Genomic DNA, 15,876 nt, shown 5'->3' with positions numbered 1-15,876 from the left:
CGAAGCAGTAAAGAACTCTGCTTGCCGCTTGTTCCCAAGACGAAAAATCTCTATGTGTCGATTTGGGTGTTGCATCATTAGCTCCTTCGACATAACTCCAGTGACCATGACCAAGCAGATACTGGTGCATCTTGTACGACCAAGATGCGTAGTTGCTCCTATCAAACTTCTCAATCGGTAGCAAGCTTCCCATTCCTCTGTCCATATTGCTGTCTTATCCTTTCTGACAAAAAACAATAACTTAACTCTGTCTTTATCGCAAGCTTATCTGTCGGCTGTAGAGGAGTCTCAACCCTTGCACTCTGATACCATGTGAAAGAATACGGGTGCGGAAGCGTATGCGTAAGACAGTGAGTACACGGTTCGGAAGTACGATATTTCGGTAAAACACAAAAATCATAGAGAAGGAGAGGGAGAGAGAGAGAGAAAAAACGTAACTATATTCAAAAACCATAATTTTCTGTATGTTCTCTGTACATACTTGGTGCTAGTGAGCACCTTTTATACAAGCCCTGACTATTAGACTGACACAAGTACTTACAGTACCTGACTGCTCATAAATGAGCATCCTACACTTACCCCCAAAATTATTCCTTACAAGGAATAACGTTCTAACGGCCTCTCGGTTTACACACTGCTACGACCATATTTTGCGTACAGTTTTACGCACCCAGTCTACGCACTGGGTTACGCACTCGTTTACGCACCCAATGTTGAGCTTGTCTCTCAACAAAAACATTTCCAGTTAATGACCCCCACAGTTATGATATACCTATCCATATACTTTTAGTAACAGGGCAAGATATAAACCTATGACGAGAATCTTCATAAACCGTTGTACAAAAGACACATGTACCACTACCAATATGTCTTCGTTTTAAAGTCCTAGCCAAAGGTAACCCTTAGAAGGTTGCCCTTGCCACATCGCTACCTTTTGACGTAGTTTTGATAGCAAGGTTTTTTTGTATTATCATGTTGTTTTAATATAAACATACGTTTACGAAAGAGAGAGAGAGAGAGAGAGAGAGAGAGAGAGAGAGAGAGAGAGAGAATTGTATGCACTTTGCTGGGAAAGAGCATTTGAGAAGATGATGGGAAAGTAATTCTGTATCTGCCCTTGAGGGTATAATAATGAATGAACCATACGCCACGTGTCGCACGCGGCCACGTGGCATGAATAAAGGCAATAAAAATGGAAATAAAGTTCTGCTCCGCTTTGAAAAAAGAAAAGAAAAGAAAGCAGGACAAAGAAACGAGAACAAGGGATTTAAATGAATTATCTAATTAATTAATTAATTAGAGTTGCGTCAGAAAATGCGAGCAGTTCGTGTCCGAAAACCGAAATAAATAGACGAAAAAGCAAATAAAATAAAAAAATGTAAAAGAAAAGAAAGGAAAAATAAAAAAGCTGATTTTTTGATTTTGCTCCTTTTCCTTTTTTGTTTTTGTTTTTGTTTTTGGCGACAGCCGCAGCTTGCCGCGTGCGTAGGCACTTAAATTTTTTTTAATAATAATGAATCATTTTATCAAATTTAAAAAATAATAGATTAAACTCAATTTTATTTTACGTAAATAATAATTACCATTAATCGTTAAGTTTTGTTTTTACTCTCTCTCTCTGCAAAATACGAATTTAACTTCACCTTCTTCACCTTCACTTTCTTCTTCTTCTTCTTCTTCTTCTTCTTCACACACAAGCACTCACACTCACACACACTCACACGGTGGCTTCCTGCAGACGCTTCGTCACCAGGTCTCTTCATCTCCTCCTCCTCCTCCCCTCATCCTTTCTTCTTCTTCTTCTTCTTCTTCTTCTTCTTGATTGTTCTTGCTGCAGTTCGGTTTGATTTTTCTTTTCTTCCTCTTCCCTCCACTTCGTCTTGTCCTTGATTCGTCTTTCTTCTTCTTCTTCTTCTTCTTCTGCTTGTTTTGCTCTTTCTTCTTCTTCTTCTTCTTCTTCTGCTTGATTTTTTTTGGTTCTTTCTTCTGCTTGATTCTTCTTCGTTTTCTGCCTCTTCTTGATTTTGTTGCTCTTTGTCTCTGGCTCCTACTTGTTTCTTCGTCCCTCGACCCATGCTTGGTTGTCCTCGTTCTGCTTGATTCTTCTTCTTCTAGCTAGCTTAAGCCACACCTTCCGCTTACCTGCCTTCTTCATTCTTTCCCTGCTTCTATGCTCTCGACATCTGATTCATCTTCTAGCTCGCTTTAACCACACCTTTCACCATATCCTTCTTTAGTTCTCTGCGCTTGTTTCTTCTTCTATCTTCAACAGCACCATCCGATTACGTTCTCTTCTCCTGATAATTCCTGTCCCTCTCACTCCTTTTCTTTGTCTTATTGCATCTTCTTTCTGGTCATATTACCCCTCCTATCTCCCCCAATTTTTTCTTTCGTGCATATTACAATTTCATCTGCATGGCGGAGATATTTAACCCTAATCTTGATAATTGAATTAATCTGTCCAATACTTAATTTCGGATCTAGGTCTTGCAACCCCTCGTGGAAGGCCATCATGTCTGGTATTCATGACATTGCACACCAAAATGGAGGACACAAGATCTCCACAGTCTCAGGTGGGGCTCGCGATGTCTTCGGAGAAGATACTGCTACTGAGGATCAGACTGTCACTCCATGGAGCCGCAATGTAGCATGGTAACTTAGTTTTACCCTAAACATACAAACACAGAGCATCAAAATGAGTAAGAAAACGTGAAAAGAACATTCATGAAGATGATGATGAAGAAGAAGCTGATACCATCTAGTTTGGGCCTGTAAACTAGTTCACTCTGAGTTACTGAGAGAGAGAGAGAGAGAGAGAGGGATACATTAACGTCTTCTAAGGCCAAATTTGGCCCATGAGACAATTGGTTTACAACAAATGGGGTATTTATCCAATGAGAGAGAGAGAGTTTTGTGGCATGCCTTTAAGATGTAAAGCAAAATCAAAATCTGTCTCAATCATAATTGCGAATTGTCTTACGAAGATTGGGTTTATGAAATGTTTAACAGTGTTCTCCTCTGAATGAATTTCAAAATGGCTACCTGATCTAAACTAACAGATGAATTATAATTGGACAACAATTAACTTTGCTATCGATAGAAATTATGGCAGTTTACGTTCATTGAAAGTGCCAAATGTTTCTGAAGTTGACCTTGCTATGGACACTGATATCTCCATCATGCAGCGAACTTATGTTTTCGGTTTTTTTTTCCAAGATTCAGTTCTCCTTCCTTAACTCAAATATTTTACAAAATTGCTTTCTTTGATCTATTGAGAAAAACTAGTAGAAAATGCATGGTTGATCCCTTCATTTATGTCTAACCTGATTTCTTGTTTTATGTACGCCAGTGGGCTTGAACTTCTTCGGGATCCTCAATACAACAAAGGTCTTGCTTTTAAGTATGAAGAAAGAGAGAACCACTATCTTACAGGGCTTCTGCCTCCAGCAGTTTTTACTCAGGAGATGCAAGTGCGTAATCTCCATATTGTGACAGCCTTATGTTTTTCTTGTTATTTTTATAGTGTCTTTGAATGTTTTCTTGTCGTTTGCATGAAGATGCTTAAGCATTTTTGTTAGATTGCCATGATCATACATGAATGCTTTTGTTATGGCACCAAGAAATATGCAAAAGAAGAGAGCTTAACGTTATTGCGATAGTGTTTCTATGTTTCAGATATTAATTGATTTAGATATTTAGTACATAACATCTTCTAGGTGAACCAAATCCTGATTGGTTAGTTATGTTAGTGTTATACACTCCACCTGTAGTTCTTTAGTGTTTCGTTTTTAGTTTGTGACTATGATAAAGTTGTGACTATGCACTATCTATGATAAAGTTGTGATCATTCCATGTGTAATTGGGAGCACTAGTTAGTTTGGAACTTGAAAGACGATTGATTCTCACGTTAGGGTGTTTAAAAAGGTAAACCTGATCTTACCAACACTTGTTAGTAATCATGTTAGGGTGTTTAAAAAGGTAAACCTGACCTTACCAACACTTGGTACTACAGGAAAATAGAATATTGCATAACGTGAGGATGTACCAAGACCCTCTGCAAAAGTATGTGGCAATTATGGATCTTCAGGTAATTTACTGAAATCTTCATAAGTTTACATCTTGGAAAAATGAATTTTTTTTCATAGTTGACGTCATGTGCACCATTGTGATCCATGTATTCTAGGAACGAAACGAAAGACTCTTTTATAAGGTATTGATAGATCATGTGGAGGAAATGCTTCCAATTGTATATACTCCAACTGTTGGTGAGGCTTGCCAGAAATATGGATCGATCTTTAGGCGACCACGTGGTCTCTATATCAGCCTAAAAGAAAGGTGTGATATTATGTCATTATGGACTTAAATCAATACTATCGAATTTTTAGTCCAGAGGTGTGAGATCTGTCAACATTGAAAATGATCTGCTCATTGTCATTTACAGAGGAAAAGTTTTAGATGTATTGAAGAATTGGCCTGAAAAGCTTGTCCAAGTAATTGTAGTAACAGATGGTGAACGGATTTTAGGACTGGGGGACCTTGGATGCCAGGTAAGTAAACAAGTGCTGGTTCACGAGATTCTTGTCAGTGCTAGAGACATATTTTATTGATTGAAAAGGATTTGCTTGCCAAAATTCTAGGGGATGGGCATACCTGTTGGAAAGCTTGCTCTTTATACTGCCCTTGGCGGAATCAGACCCTCAACAGTAATTTTGAAAGCTTCACATCTATTTAACATTGAGAAGTTTGACCTATTATGATGACATATTTTTCCTTATATATTTTTATGCATACTGCAGTGCCTTCCAATTACAATAGATGTAGGAACCAACAATGAGAGCTTACTCAATGATCCATTCTATATTGGGCTTCGACAACGTCGTGCTACGGGGAAGGTTCAATAGAGCTAATGACTAATTTGTATAGCTATTAATTTATTATTATATCTTTTCTTGATATCCTGGAACAATTTCAGGAATACGCGGATTTATTGAATGAATTTATGTCTGCTGTGAAACAAGCCTATGGCGAGAAAGTTCTTATACAGGTAGAATTTGCGCTCTCCACATAAATATACTTATATGGTCATATCTTTAATTGTCGGATTAGTAAATGCCTCTCTTCCTCTGCAGTTTGAGGATTTTGCAAATCATAATGCATTTGAATTGTTGGAAAGATATCAACAATCACATCTTGTTTTCAACGATGACATACAGGTTGAGATTTCATTCCATGTTAAAACTGGTAATCTGATGATTTGGAGAAGGTACACTTAAAAATATAACTGAATGCAGGGCACAGCTGTTGTCGTTTTGGGAGGTATTCTTGCAGCTTTAAAATTAACTGGAGGCACATTGGCTGATCATACATTCCTTTTTCTTGGTGCAGGAGAGGCAAGCTTTTCATTTCACTGAATATGCTGATGCTAAATTATGAGCTTTTTAAGTGATCTTCAACAAATATATCGTAATAAACTTTCCAAATTATATATATTTGTTTTGTCTCTATAGGCTGGTACTGGTATTGCTGAACTGATTGCTCTAGAAATGACAAAGCAGGTAAGACTTATATATATTTTTCAATAGAAGTTAGTTAAAAAAATTGAATGGAAACTATAGAATATATTCAAGTGAAGCAAGTTTGCAGCTAACATGATGGGTTGGCTTATGTGTTATCTTACAGTGCAAGGTCTCCTTGGAAGAGGCACGAAAAAAAATATGGTTGGTGGACTCAAAGGTATTACCTGTTTTTGCATTGTCGTTGCTTGCAAAATATATTGCTGAATATTTATATTGAAATTATACCGCCCTTGGATTTTTTTATATCAGTGGCTATACTATATCTGCAAGTAATTGTTTCATGGTCTTTGCTGAAGAGGAATTCGCATTCAGCTACATAGTGAACTGAAAGTAAATGGCTGTGCACTTGGTTCTGGTTGATGAGTGTTAATGGTAATAGATGCATCTAAAACAGAAGACACGTGATTTGTAGGAAAATATCATGTTGACCTGCTGTATTATATCACTCTTATAAACTGACCATTGGAGTTTATGCGATATACTAGATATTTCATTGTCATTTTGTATTTTAATTACACACAAGTCTTCACTTTCTGGTAAATGCATGACACCAAAAAAGTCTTTCCAGATGCAACATGAATCTGGTGGATGTGATCATCTAGGATTGCAGTTATAGGGATTAAAACGCATGCAGAAGTATAACTAAGGATATGAACAAAATCTCAACATCAAGCATGGCCATTCTTTACAAACCCCTGCAAGAAAAATGGAAGATTGTACATTCTATAAAAGCTGTTTAAACTGTGACCTCTATTTTCTGTTTGCTATCCAAAACTTTGCACTCCATTCATATCTTATTAAAAATGGGTTTTCATTTATCTCTATCATAATTATTGTATCTTTTTCATTTAGGGTCTTATTGTCAAATCACGGTGGGAATCATTACAGCATTTCAAAAAGAATTTTGCCCATGAGCATGAAGTGTGTCGAGACCTCTTGTCTGCTGTGAAGGTTTGTGATTCTTTTTATTTTGTAGAATAATCAGCCTTACATCAATGCACTCTTTGATCAGTTAATGACAGTGGTTGATCTGTTTGTCAGATTTTAAAGCCGACTATGCTGATCGGCTCATCAGGACAGAGGAGTACATTTACTAAAGAAGTGCTTGAAACCCTGACCTCGTTTAATGAGGTGGAGTTAATCTATATGCATTTCATATTCTTCTCATGATTCATTATATTGAGATTGAAATGCTCATATAGTGAGGCATCTTGCAGAAACCTGTTGTTATGGCCTTGTCAAATCCTACTTCTCATGCTGAATGCACTGCAGAGGAGGCTTACAAATGGACTCAGGTTCTAAATTTAATATTATTATGAATCAAAACACCCAAAAACCACGAGTATTTGTTTTTATATGGGTAACTTAACTACTAAATAGGGGAAAGCAATATTCGGTAGTGGAAGTCCTTTTGATCCTGTAACCTTCAACGGAAAGCGTTTTGTCCCAGGACAGGTATTGTGTACAAATATCAATGTTTGTTTTCTCTTATGAAGTTAAAAAGAACTTGGAACCCTGTTAATAGTTGAAAGAACCATTCATAATTATATAGGAGACTGAACCCCCACTTCTACTTTAATCCAGGCTAACAATGCTTACATTTTCCCTGGCACTGGACTGGGCTTGATCATCTCTGGAGCTATTAGAGTGCATGATGATATGCTGTTGACTGCTGGTATGATTTCCCCATCAAATTATTTTTTATGATATTTATTTTCATGTGTTCATGGAAAGTATACATATCCATTGGAGACAAGGAAAATTCGTATAATATACTGCATAAACTGATGGCTTGTTTGTGAATGCCAAATCCCTACCATCCTTGAGCTAGGGACGGTGCACATATTGATATTAATGATTATTCCTACTTGACGATAATATCCTTGCTGGAGAGAGCGTCACTGGAACCATACAACTTTACAACCCTAGCAGCCTTGTTGTTTCTTATGGTTTTCACCCACTTAATGACTACAGCTATAGTAAAGGGAACTGCCACTGCAGTCGCTTGTATCCTTCCCTGCAACTTTTCTCCCAAATTTGCTGTAACTAGACCACAGCTGTGGTGATGTTTTATTGCATTGTTTATGGGGTCCATTGCTTTCTATCTTTTTCACTATTTTGTATTAAAAAAAAATATGATCATGATATTCTGGGCATATCTTATCTTGGGCATCTGAGGTTTTAGTTAGAGGTTTAGAGGATGCGTAGTTTGAAGAGGAAAATGGCAATAGGTATAAGAGTTTTGGATGATGAAAACGTCTATATTTGAGGTTCATAGGTGCACCATACTGTGGTATGCAAGAGGTAAAATTTTGTTTTGCCTTCTCTTTTTGCAGTCAGAAAGATTACATAATATTGTGATATGAATGTCACAAATAGATTCCCCTGGAAGGATTCTAAATCTTATAGAATCCACGTTCTATGAAAGAGAGAGGGGGAAATTTGTTAGTAAAGGTTGTATGATGGAGACTTGAAGCACCCCATTACAGTCCCAAATCATGTGTTCTAGCAACATGTGTTCAACCCTCATGCATTCCAAAGTCATGGGTTCAACCCCTTCATTTTATGCATGAGTTTCACAATAAAGAATATGGCTCATCATTGGATATAGCTCCAATGACTGCATCAACCCTTCAACATTCCAAAGTTGTGTTCGACCCATTCATTTTCTGTATGATAATTTTTATTGAGGTTAACTAAAAAGAATACCGCTCACCATTGGGATATAGCTCCAATGACGGTGTGTGAAACATACCACTAGTATATAGCCCACTATGAGATTATTAAACCACCCCAATCATTTGAACCCAGCTGGGTGTGCTTAATATTAATTAAGTATGGTTTACAGCGGAGGTATAGTTCTAATGATATGAGAAACCTTTACCGCTGTTAGTGATTATTTCTAATGTAAGCATAGACAATGAAAAGATGATAGATAGTAAAAATAAAGAGAGAGAAAGAAGGGTGCCGATCCACCCGACCACCCTTGAGTGAAGGGATCAAGACGGACCTGAGTCTTGAATGGCGTCCCATACCACCGACATGGCATCGAGTCGTACCTAGTACTGGCGCACACTTGCCACAAGATCAAAGTATTGACATAGTCAAATAATGTGTTAATGAGGATAGCTAGGTCTCATATTTATAGCCAGACCTAAGGCCCTCAAGCAAGTTCACACTTGGCCTTATGGGTTGTCTCAATCCCTAGGATTAAAAGATCCTCCCTTCTGTACATTCTTGATTAACCCTCACAATTTTATCCTCGTGTGGAGAATACTACGGTGCAAACTACCACGGGATAAATTATAGTCATGCCCGTAACAACCACTAAGTTATAACCCCAATATGTCATGTGTTTTGCATTTGTTAAATGGTAATACAACACAACACATTGGATTTTATTAATTGTTGATGTGTTTGACATGCATACCAAGACGTTTGGTGTTATTAATGTGTTAATGCTTCTTGGCCATGCAACAGCAAGAGCTTTGGCTGCTCAAGTTACACAGGAACACTTGGACGATGGCCTTGTTTATCCTCCTTTCCAAAGCATCCGAAAAATATCAGCTAACATTGCAGCAGCTGTTGCTGACAAGGCATATGAACTAGGTATATATACACATGTTTTTACATATCAATTCTACAGAAGATTAAATATTTACTGGTGAACTCTACAAAATATAAAACATTTACTGAGAAAACTTAGATAAGAACTGTTCAGAGGGGTATATGCATGTTTTACATACCAGTTCACAAAAGATTTTAAAAACATACTGAAAAAAGAAAGTGAGATAAAATGAGATGTTGAAGAGATTTTTTGTTTTCGGTCAGGGCTTGCAACAATGCTTCCTCGACCTAAAGACTTGGTAGGTTATGCTGAAAGCTGCATGTACAGTCCGGTATATAGGAATTACCGGTAGTTTCAAACATGTTGCTGTAATCCATCTTGGTGAGCGTGAAACGTTCAAATGACATCACAAAGAGTGTCAAGTTTTTCTTCATATTTTTTTATTTGATGGAAATAAATTCCTCTCATCTCAAGTGGCGACAAACCTTGTTTAACTCTGCAGATAAATGTCATTGATATTGCATTGAATTCGGCACATATTTTATGGAGCTCCCAGTTTTGTTTTCTAATGTAGTGGTTGCATGTTATGTTTGATTTCTCACATTTTAAATGCATATTATCCTAAATAATAAAATTTGTGATTCAAACCATCTTTCCTTATAGGCAGTAGGCATAAATTGTATCAGGTGTCTAATACTGTAAACATTCCCTTGTCATGCACTTTATATTTGAGATGGACAAATGCTCCTATCAATGGATCTGTTTTAGTTCGTAGTTTTAATAAAATCTTTCGAACAGACACAGACCATGACGAAAGAGGGCCCCATAGGTTGCGTTGCCTGAAATAAACGTACACTACAATACATACATAATATTAAAACGAAATGGAAAAATGGGCATGGGGCAATGGCCGGCCATAAGAACCATCCTCAACCCACGAACATGCATAACAAATGACATAAAAACCAAAAATAACAAAGGCAAAGACTATTTGTTTGTGTGCTCCCCACAAAACTACTGCATTAAAAGCTCTTGCCATAGCTACCTGCACTCTGTACACATTCATCCCTTCTCCATCCCTCCATCGCATTTACTCCTTGCTCCTCCAACTATCATTGCAACTTGCAACACCTGGTGCTGGAGTAGAACATGCCGAAACATGGTTGCCCCAATCACATGAAAAAACATTAATCATGAAGTATAAAATGCATACACTTAGTCATGATTGGCCCAAAGCCCTTGATTACCTGATTACCCCAAATCCTTGATTCACATCAACCCTAACTATCCCATGACCTAACACAACCGCTGATCCCCCCCTTGAAAAAAAGGATACTACCCTGAGACTCGGGAAGTAATGCTGTTCTGCTCAATGATGAGAGCCCCGTACAACTTAAATTTACAAAGGATGACATTACACTTCTCGACTAACGGCACACCATTCCTCCTGAAGGTGGTTGAAGTCACACCCAAAATAATATTGGCCCACTTGAGCAAGTACAAGGGCAATGAAGGGTGGCTGATATCATACCAGAGATCCAAGAAAATTTGCACGATATGCGTCGAGTCGTCGCCCAAATAAGGGACATGCTACAACAGAGATCACATGTGCACATGTTGCACATCAACGACTTTGCCCATTCCATTCGGTTTTCTCACGGTAGCTGGAAATCTTCACGACAACGCGATGTCAGAGATCGCGACGACAATAAAGCGGCTCATGCAACAGAACGGGCAATTCAACGAGAATGACATGTCATGCTATCTAGGTGACTACAAAGCGGAGATGATGCGACGTGGGATATTAGAAGTATTCCAAGTGATATCCTTCAATTGGGTGGCCATGAATGAGCTACAAGAGAGAATTAACAAGATACGACAACAAACCCCGACATGGGGGTCCTTCGAGGAAGCTTTACGAGAGGCATATGATTACGAGAGACCGAAAGGACGAGATCAGTGCGAGTCGACAAGTGGGTGGCATCGGAGAAGATCCACCAAAGTGTGGCACAAGCATTCCTAGAGTTCGAGTATCATTTTGCTCAACTCTCAAAGCAGGAACAACGATTGGTGGGGGTGGATAAAGTCCTAATGTTCATGAAGTCGATTGATCGAAGGGAAAGGATGACAATCGTGATCGAACCCGAAGATGATGATGGTGCAAATGGCCTCACCGAGAATTGGGCTGAAGTCGAAAGAGTATGTTGAAGACATGACACAACATGGCCCATGATGGATGGTCGAAAGGGAACAAGAAGCGATGACACACAACAACCTAAAGAAGAGGGCTTAAAGTGAAAGGGTTCGACAATGCTCGACATGGAAGCCTTGAAAAGGGAGACTTATGAGACCTTAAAGGCGAAGGAGGAGGCCGAAGAGAAGGTTACAACGGAGCCAAAGTCGAGGAAAATGATTGATGAGGAGGAATTCGCCTCCCATCGGTTGAGAACGAATGATGTGGCCGATATAAAAGCCGAAATACAATATGATATTACCATGGGAGATGGTATGGAACAAGCCACCCTCTTGTCTTGCAAAAGAACGACGACCAAGGATAAGGTCGATGAATTAAGAGTGGTGAATGTCACTTCAAAGGTGGAAGAAGGTTTCAGGACACGAGTGTCCGAAACATCGGGTGACAAAGGGGTAAGTATAATTGATTCTTGCACGATCGAGGGAGATAAAGAGTGCGAGGCGGACATGATTGAGGAGGTACCCACAAAAGATGACATCGAGTCGGAGGTGGCTATGAACGAGTCAATGGTGGATGGTCGTATCGAGACTTTCCCACCACTAATTCTAGAGACTTCGGCAGTTGCGTTCGAAAGGCAACGTGAGACCGAAGAGAGGAAGGTGGCGGCAAGAAAACGAAGGTTGAAGCCGATGCATACAACGAAGAGATAGTTGAGAAAGTGGCTATGGGTGAAACAACGGAGGACGGTAATACCAAGGATTTGTTGGGAAACATGTCCCTTCGGATGGGAAGAGAAGTACCGTGTTGGTGAGAATTGAAAACCGAAATAGTTTCGGAAGACTATAATTGCAAATAGTCTAAAATGCCCCTTGGGGGCTATACTTGTAAATAGCCAGAAAGTTGCTTTCGCTTATAAGCAACTAGGGCAAACTTTAGTAAGTGTAGTTGATCATTATTGTAAAGTTAGAATGAGGTAGTTGCCTCTATAATCATGAGTGAGAGAGTGAGAGTGTAACTCTGTAGCCGTCTGTCAGATGAAGGAGAACTCCAGGTCGTTGCCTCCGAGTTCCGTATTTGTACTTCCTCTCTACTATAGTGATATGTTTTTCTCGGGGTTTGTGGACCCCCGTGGTTTTTCCCATGTCAGGTTTTCCACGTAAAATATTGGTGTCTCTGTGTCTTCACGTTTTTTTCGTTTATGTAGTAGGTCTTGGTTTCTGCAAAGGAATATGAACGTGTAACCGGTTGTGGCTGGTCGATTCCTAACAAAGTGGTATCAGAGCGATGGAAGACTCGTTCGATGGCATGTTTAAGCTAACTGGCTCCAACTACTCAGTGTGGAAGTCGAAGATGAGAGACATGCTCGTGTGCAAAGACCTCTGGCTGCCGGTGCAGTTAAGAGATAAAAGACTAGAAAAGATCGATGCAACGACTTGGGAAGTGTTGCATTTGAAGGGGGCCGCATACATAAGGTGTTTTATAGACATGCGTCTATACAACAACTTCAGCGAAGAAACAGAAGCAAATGTCCTATGGAAGAAGATCAACGTCATGTTTGAAAACAAGAACGTCGTGAACCTAGTCTCAGTATTTCGAAAAATCGTGAGGCTCCGGTATCATGATGGCTCCAGTATGGTAGAGCACATCAATGGCTTCCAAGGATTGATGAGCCAAACCACCTCTCTAGAAGTACCTCTGGCTGACGAGGTATTAGCATCGATGTTGATGGGATCCCTTTCAGACAACTAGGAGATGCTCGTTGTCACTTTGGGAAATGCCGGGCTGAAAGGGAAGCATCTATCCCTAGAGTAGGTGAAGTTGAGCTTGCTGAATGAAGAAGCTCACCGGAAGGACTGTGAGTCCAATACCGGCCAAAAGGCCTTAGTCAAAGTCGATGGGGAGACCCAAGTGCTTCTATTGTGGAAAACCGGGGCACTTCCAGAAAAATTGCTGACACTTTTGAAAGGAGAAAGGGGAAGCTGATGGTGTAGAGCTGAAGAAAATCCCGGTGTCGCGTTGTTACGCGCATGTGTGTAGAAAGGGGCGGGACCACGGGGGTCTTGAACCGAGGAGCGAGAGAGAGAGAGAGAGAGAGAGAGAGATAGAGAGAGAGAGAGATTTGTGGATATGCGGAGCGAGAAGGCGAGATATGGAACGTAACACTTGATTTCAGTAACGAGAGACTACAATAACAAGAGATTACAAGAACAAGAGATTATAGGAACAAGAGAATACGGCTCTGACGGTTACAACCGACAAGGCGGCGATGGACCCGACACGGGGATCCTACTCACACACACAGACAACACTCGCTCGACTCCCAGAAACAAAACAAAGGGGGAGAGCCTCTGCTGGAAGCGCACGGGCTGTCCATGAAGCAGAGGCGGCGAACTCCTTGACCCACAGAGACCGACGACCGGAGGAGAAGAGAGAGCTCGACACTCCGATCTGCAGCAGCACCCCCCCTCTCCCTTAGCGCCTGATCCCCTCCCTTTTTTTCCTCCTTCTTCTCCTTTCAATTCGCTTTATTCCCTGTCCACCGGTATGCGCCAGAGACGGGTAGATACCGAAGAAACCCGGCCTCACTCGTTGCTCTCCGATTCTCCACTGGACCCGAACTGATCGTCGTTGTCGCTCCCGCTCGCAGGCTCCGGCTCGTCTTCAAACCGCTTTTTGAACGCTTTGATCCGCTTTCTGGCCACCGACACTGCTAACCGTGTCCCGTCGAGTTCCGCGAGGTGGTACGTGCCGTTGTCGTTCGCGATTAACCATCTTCTAGCGAACTTTCGCACCGCCTTGTGCTGATTGTCGAGGCTATTGTCGTATACCAAGACCCAGTCGCCTTCCTCGATCTTCTTTGGTCGCAACCGGTGCGTCCGGTTAAACCGGATCTTGTTCCGCTCCCTTGCCGCTCGCAGCTTTTCCTTCGCCTGTATCACGTCCTCCGGCCTCCGCTTGAGTTGCCGAATCCGCGCTGCCAGCAACTCCTCCCGGCTCATTTCGTCCTTCCAATCTACCGCCGCCCATGAAGAAACCATCCGTTCCACCAGCATGATCGGCTTCTGTCCGTACATCAGCTCTGCCGGCATAAACCCTATCACCGAACTGTGCGTAGTTCGGTCCGCCCATAGTGCGTAAGGAAGGAGTCACGGCCAATTCCCGACCTGTCCTCCGCATGCACGCACCAACGCCTTTACGATCAGCCCGTGCCCACGTTCCACCTTTCCGTTTGCCTCCGGATTGTACGACGTAGTGAGGGAGAGTTTGACGCCTAGCCGGTCGAACAACTCCTCAGCCTCCCGCGCATCCAGCTCTCCCCGGTTCGCCACGATCCTCCCAACGCACCCGTACCGACACACCACTTCTTTGATCAGGAACCGGCATACCGCCGCGGTTGTCTTGCTTTGCAGTGCACGGCCTTCCACCTGGTTTGTTAAGTCTTCCCGTGCAAGCACCAGGTATCGCACCTGTCCTATCCCCATTGGCATCGTCACCAAGTCTACCATCCACTTGAAATGGACCGTAGGCGGGTAGGTCGGGCATAGCTCGTCCCGGTATCGGACTACAGAGTGCATCTGACAGCTTTTGGAAGTCGTTACGAACCGATGCACGTCCTAGTACAGCCCCGACCACCAGTACTTCTCCTTCAACTTCTTGAACGTGGCCCACGTTCCGCGGTGTCCGGCCTAGGGGCTCTCGTGAAATGCCGCCAGTAGTTCCCCTTGTTCTTCTTTCTTTGCCACTACTCGGAGTGGGATGCCGCTTCTCTTCTTTGGGTGCCTCCATATGCACCCGTCCCGCAGGAAGAATCGGTACGCCTTCTTCCGTATCCGGTTCGCCTCCTCTCTCGCCCATGCTACGTCCGGCGCCATCGTCCGTAGGAACCTCCCGATTTGGAGCCACTCCCCGTCGTACTTGCTTTCATCAAATTCGTTAAGCGCTGGAGTGTTCCCTTCCTTCGTCGTTATGTTAGTCGACCCGAAGAAGACCTCGCCGACTTCTTCGTCATCCGAAACCATGTCGTCTTCGTCGTTGAACCTTGCCCTCGAAAGCATGTCGGCCATGGCGTTGTCCTTTCCGGAGATGTGCCGTATCCTCGGGTCCAGGGACTTAATGTACGCTATCCACCGGAGCATTGCTAGGTCCGGTGTCGCGCATCCGGAAACCATGCCGAGTATCGGCAAGCAGTCCATCTCGATGATCACCTCCGTCCCAATCAGATAATCCTTGTCGGCCTTGACTTGGGCGTATCCTCGCTGCCGCTCGCTCAATACCTTCGCCCCGAACCGGATCGGGAATCGTATGCCGTCCTTGTCCTCCTGACTGATTACCCACCCGATCCCGGTCGGGCTAGTGTCCACCGTCACGCAAATGGGAACATCCTTGCCGTAAACCGCTTTACGGAGAGCCGGCGCTACCGTAAGCGCCTCCTTTAGTCTCCGTACGGACTCCGTGTGCTCCTTTCTCCACTCAAAGCTACGCCCCTTTTTCAATAGTCCGTAGAGGGGTTCCGCAACATGTGCGTAGTGCGGGATCCA

The 15,876-nt window shown here is 42.0% G+C and overlaps 1 protein-coding gene across 1 annotated transcript; it reads left to right on the top strand.

The window, feature by feature from the left end:
* The first annotated feature begins 1,630 nt into the window (after positions 1-1,630).
* LOC147853926 (NADP-dependent malic enzyme-like) lies at positions 1,631-9,672 on the top strand. The gene is made up of 20 exons (XM_087331940.1): positions 1,631-1,753; positions 2,485-2,652; positions 3,350-3,470; positions 4,013-4,087; positions 4,184-4,335; positions 4,442-4,547; positions 4,638-4,703; positions 4,797-4,892; positions 4,973-5,044; positions 5,130-5,213; positions 5,292-5,390; positions 5,508-5,555; positions 5,680-5,733; positions 6,429-6,527; positions 6,618-6,707; positions 6,794-6,871; positions 6,957-7,031; positions 7,161-7,251; positions 9,057-9,185; positions 9,408-9,672. The coding sequence occupies exons 2-20, from the start codon at positions 2,513-2,515 to the stop codon at positions 9,494-9,496; spliced, it is 1,764 nt and encodes a 587-aa protein (XP_087188066.1). The 5' UTR covers positions 1,631-1,753; positions 2,485-2,512; the 3' UTR covers positions 9,497-9,672.
* Positions 9,673-15,876: the final 6,204 nt, after the last annotated feature.

This window comes from Azolla caroliniana, unplaced genomic scaffold (genome assembly GCF_043228905.1).
Source record: "Azolla caroliniana isolate FFs.n. ecotype wild unplaced genomic scaffold, voAzoCaro1.0.p SCAF_16, whole genome shotgun sequence".
In the NCBI taxonomy this organism is placed as follows: Eukaryota; Viridiplantae; Streptophyta; class Polypodiopsida; order Salviniales; family Salviniaceae; genus Azolla; species Azolla caroliniana.
Note: the sequence above shows the minus strand (reverse complement) of the source record. Positions and strands in the feature narration are given on the sequence as shown.